The 4,687-nt window shown below is 43.4% G+C and overlaps 1 protein-coding gene across 1 annotated transcript; it reads right to left on the bottom strand.

The window, feature by feature from the left end:
- Positions 1–726: 726 nt before the first annotated feature.
- LOC117068324 (uncharacterized protein C20orf197-like) lies at positions 727–3,249 on the bottom strand. The gene is given in 4 exon segments (XM_033185383.1): positions 727–1,342; positions 1,344–1,634; positions 2,185–2,292; positions 3,043–3,249. Coding segments are annotated over 4 exon segments (627 nt in total). The 3' UTR covers positions 727–1,321.
- Between the last annotated feature and the right edge of the window lie 1,438 nt (positions 3,250–4,687).

Below are 4,687 nucleotides of genomic sequence, written 5' to 3'. Positions count from 1 at the left end.
GGTCATTTCTAATAAGGGAGAATATGGAAATGGAACAGCTGAATTACCATTTGGGAAACATAAAACTGGAAGCCAGCCCATTTCTTACTGCAAAGTAAATTCCTGAAAGAACAAAGGTTTACATGAAAAGAAAAAAATGCTAAAAGCAAATATGGGAGAATATGTATGTAATCATAAGTTGGGGTTGCTTGGCCATTCTAAACATATGAGCATCAGAAAACACAAAATAAGACATAAATTTAACAACATACACATTTACAGCATCTCTGAATGGCTTTAAACTTGATAAGCAAAACTAAAGGCAACAATAATTCCATAATTCTTATCACAAAAGCTAATATTCACAGCATACAAAATAAGAAAACAAGTTAATATATGAAGAGGAACATTGACAAAGGATATGAACAGATGTTTCGTAAAAGAATAAATGCAGAAGGCTAATGGGCACATTCAAGCTCATTATCAATCAAATAAAAATTAAATATCATTTTTTGCCTATCAGATTGAACAATAATTAAAATGTAGTTGGAAACCAGTCATAGCAAACATTTAGGAAAATGGGCATTTTCATGCAGTCTTGGAGGGAAAGTAAAGTAAGCATCATTTATGGAAGGCGGTTTGACATTATTGTATAAAAATGTAAAATGTTCATGCCTTTGAACCCAGCAATCCAATTCGGGGAATTTATTCTAAGGAGATCATTTCAGAAGTGGGAAAAATGCATGCATGAGAAAACTTTCTATTCCCACCTGTGGGTGACTAAGAAAAATGCAGTATGTGCTTGAATAACTGCTCTGCAGAAATTAAACATGATGGTGAAATATATTTATTGATTGGTAATATTACCTTTGACATGTTCATTAAGCAAAAAAGGCAGGTGCCAGCATATAATGTGATGTCAATCACATAAAATTATACACATGTATCTTCATTTGTATTGCTATATGTCAAAGGATTCTTCACTCTAGCTCTTTCCTAAAACCATCATAGCCCCCAAAGTTTGCATGGTTCATTCTGTCTCATTGTTGAGAAAATTGTCTCCAAATAGATACCCCCTGGAGCTCTTTTTTCTCATGGAAGTCATTATCAGCATCTGAAAGTACCTGTGTGTTTCTTCATTTTCTCAATGACTTCTGTGCTGCCTCTCCCATGAGAAGTGACACCATGGAGGCCAGGGCTGACTGGTCCACCTCCAGAGCCTAGCACGGGCCTGGCCCAAAGTCCCTGCTTGGTAAATACCTGCTGGATGAATGCACGGTGTTGTGAGCCCAGTGTTTTTCAGAGCACACTCTCTAGAAGAAATGCCAACCTGTGTTATGGACTAAGGTGTCCCATGGGCAAGTTAGGTTTTGGAAACGTGGCATTGGATCAAGCCAGTCCAGGGGTTTATCTGGTGCAGAACTTTTCAGAGCCTTTAATACCCAAATGCACATTGTGACTGTCCGAGAGTGTCTCAGGTGTCTTGACTGCAGAAGTCCCTCTATCTTCAGCCCCTTGGAGCGTCTTGTACCATGGGACAGTGTGGGATGCACTCTGTTCAGAAGAATATGCAGCAACATATTAAATGGGGGGCTGAGATTAGAGCTGATGCCCAGTTTGTCATTGTACTGTCTGTGTTGTCTGAAATGTTGACACTGAGTGAGCACATATTTCATAAATAGATCAGTTTTTCAAGATAAAAGAATAAACATTAAAAATGCACTTATTGTCTGAATCTCAAAATCAAGTTTATTTTCCAACACCATGAATTCCATTGAAGTTGTTTTGAAAGAAGAAAGGCTGGTTTGAACCAAATAGAAACACAGAAAGTAGCAGAACCAGGTCTTCTGTATTCAAATTCTACTTTCACCGTAGACTTATCAAGCATCTTTGGGAAAATCACACGAGATCAGTCTGTAAAATGAACATCCTCGTAAGTTGTAAGGATTCAGACCAAAAATCTGATAAGCCCCAATAAGTACTAGCTTTTTCCATATTAGCATTGATAAATCTAAATTAAGTTGTGCCATCTAAATATGTTTGCATTCCACTTATATCAATGTCTGCTCAAGTCATGGTCTCCTATACCCAAACTCTCCAGAGCCTGGAGCTGCCTCCGTTTGCTAAGAAGTCAACAGACAAAGGTTTTGGGTGGGCCCCATGTTTACTCCTGTTCACCATCAGGAATTTCTGTGCTGGACTCACCTTCAGCCTGTGGCTGTGCTCGTAGCCATCTGCCTGCCAACAAGAGCTGTGCTGAAACAGGGGAACCGTCAGAACCCAGCCCCGGAAGAGCCTTTGCTGGGATGGACGCTGAGAAGCCAGTTCTCACAGCTGGGTGTTCCGTTTGTTTATGGAGTGGTTATTGCAGTAACATCTGGATTCCATAACCAACACCAGGGAAAGGCAAAGATTATGTTTAGCTGCCTGGTGTATTTCAAGGGATGTAGCTTTATTCTGCATGATCAGGAAGTAATTAGCAGCTTAAACTTGATGCCTTCACTCAGTGTTGATTCCACGCCTCTCTTTCAGCAAGGAAAGCAGTGGAATTCGTCATTAGTAAATTCCCATTGTCTACCCCAAATCCTTAGGGTAGGTGCAAACAGAAAACTTTCCTGTCCTTCCTTTGAGTCATTTACAGTTTGAGCTGCCTTTTTCATGGGACCCCATGATGACTGGGAAAGGTGAAATGGAAACATTACCCAGCAGCCTGATTATTCAGCAACCTTTACCAAAACTCAGTCATGGCTCCTGTCCACCAAGCAGTGATGGGATACATCTGGGGGTGGGGAAGTGGGGAGAATCAACTACGAAAAGAGACAGAGCTTCAAGCGTAGTGTGGAATGGAAGGATTCAGGCTCGAGATTGGACTCATCTGTCTGGATCCTATTTCCGCTACATGACCTCCATTTCCGTCTAGAATTTGTGCTCTCCTCATCTTCGAAGTGGGGAAAGTGACAGTACTGACCTTACCGTGTTATTTGGGAGGTCAGTAAGATTGCGCACACAAGGGGCTTTGCACCAAGCTGGGCACAGAGTGTCACACTTGCCTGGTGGCTTTACTTCTGAGAAGCGTGGCACACAGCAGTTCCACTGAACAGATAAGCACAGGCTCAGCAAGTGAGCAGTTGGAGGGTTGGGAGGGAAGGCTGCAGGCAGCTTTCTGGGAGAGGTCCCTGTGCCAGCTCTGGGTCTGAGCGGGCACACCTCCACCTTGTGATTATTCACTGAATGTTTGCACACACCTTTCTCTTCATATGTATGGTCCATGGTTATAAACATTTAAAACATATTTTTAAAAACAAAGCTCAGGGAACTGAAGTGACTTGCCCAAGGTCACACAGAGAACTGGAAAGAAACCTGCATTTCGAACCCATTTCTCGAAGCGTCACCAACATGGCCATGGCTTCGACTTCTCGTGGCAGCCCCAGGCACAGCCTCTTCCTGGGTTGGAATTCTCCATTCCCATACAGGTCACTTTCTTTCCACATGTGCACACACATGCACACAACACACACGTGCACATGTACACGCAAACACACATGTGTGCGCACACACACATGCATGCACACACAAATGTCAGCACACAGTAAGGGTTTAATAATGGCAGCACCGATTTCATTGCTGACATAATGACCCAAGGACAGTCTTAACAGAACGATTGCCTCATCTGTGTGATGGGGACAAACCTGGGAAGCACCTTCAGAACTCCGTGGAGATTAAATGAGAGAGGGCACTCGCAACACTTAGAATAGGGCCTGGTACCTAACACAGGCACAATTAAGGGTTGTTACTATCATTGTTATTGCTAATATTAGCCTTCTTTTGACTTATTTCCAAACCAAAACATGTCAAATTCTCCCCATCTCATCCTTTGGAATCTGCATGTTAACTCTGAGCAGATAAGAAATCTTGCCAAGCAATGCTTTTGTTCCTGGTCTGTAGAGAACCCAGCCCCTACGCTGGGCCTTTCCTCTCTCCAGCAAAGCCTTCTCTGCCTCAGTCGGGATTCCATGCCCCTTCTCATACAAAAGCTGCTACCGACCAGCAAGACCACTCCCAGGTAACACAGCTCCTGAGAACCTCCAGATCCCCAAAGTGGATTCTTCCAGCTTTCTCCAAATAGAAAGGTTTTTAACATTTTTTAAAACTGAAACTCATTAGTTTAAAACCCCGAAGTGTGATTGTACACTTTTATTCCCTGGAATTATTTTTGAGATCAGAAAAACATACACTTTTCCTTCTTGAGGAAAATCAAATTACATGTGCACTGACTTTCTCCAAGTAACACAACCTCAGCCCTATAATTAATATCACCACCTTCCACAGCCTCATAATTAAACATGAGATGCACGGGACTGGGAGGAAGCCATGGGAAGACAGAAGGTAAATCACCGGGCTGGTCTCTGCCACCCATTTCTTGGGAGCCCATAGGAAGGGGGGAGGTGGCATGGGGAACAAGAGCGGCGCTGAAGGGGGCTGGAGGTCACGTGATCATTTACTTCCCTTGGTGGCCCATTGTCCCAGGGCCGTCTGGAGCATGAGGCCAGCAGTGCCTATAAATGGCTGTGGAGTCTTTCCACACTGCTTGACATGTATACCGCCGGGCCAGCCAAGACGCAGGCACTCCAGCCCGTGGGCCAATCTAACGTGAAAGGAGACGGAGGGTTTGTCCAGAGTCTATGTCTGCTGTTCTCACTGAACATGA

Source organism: Trachypithecus francoisi, unplaced genomic scaffold, assembly GCF_009764315.1.
Source record: "Trachypithecus francoisi isolate TF-2019V2 unplaced genomic scaffold, Tfra_2.0 Lachesis_group21, whole genome shotgun sequence".
Lineage (NCBI taxonomy): Eukaryota > Metazoa > Chordata > Mammalia > Primates > Cercopithecidae > Trachypithecus > Trachypithecus francoisi.
This window is presented reverse-complemented; position numbering and strand designations above follow the sequence as displayed.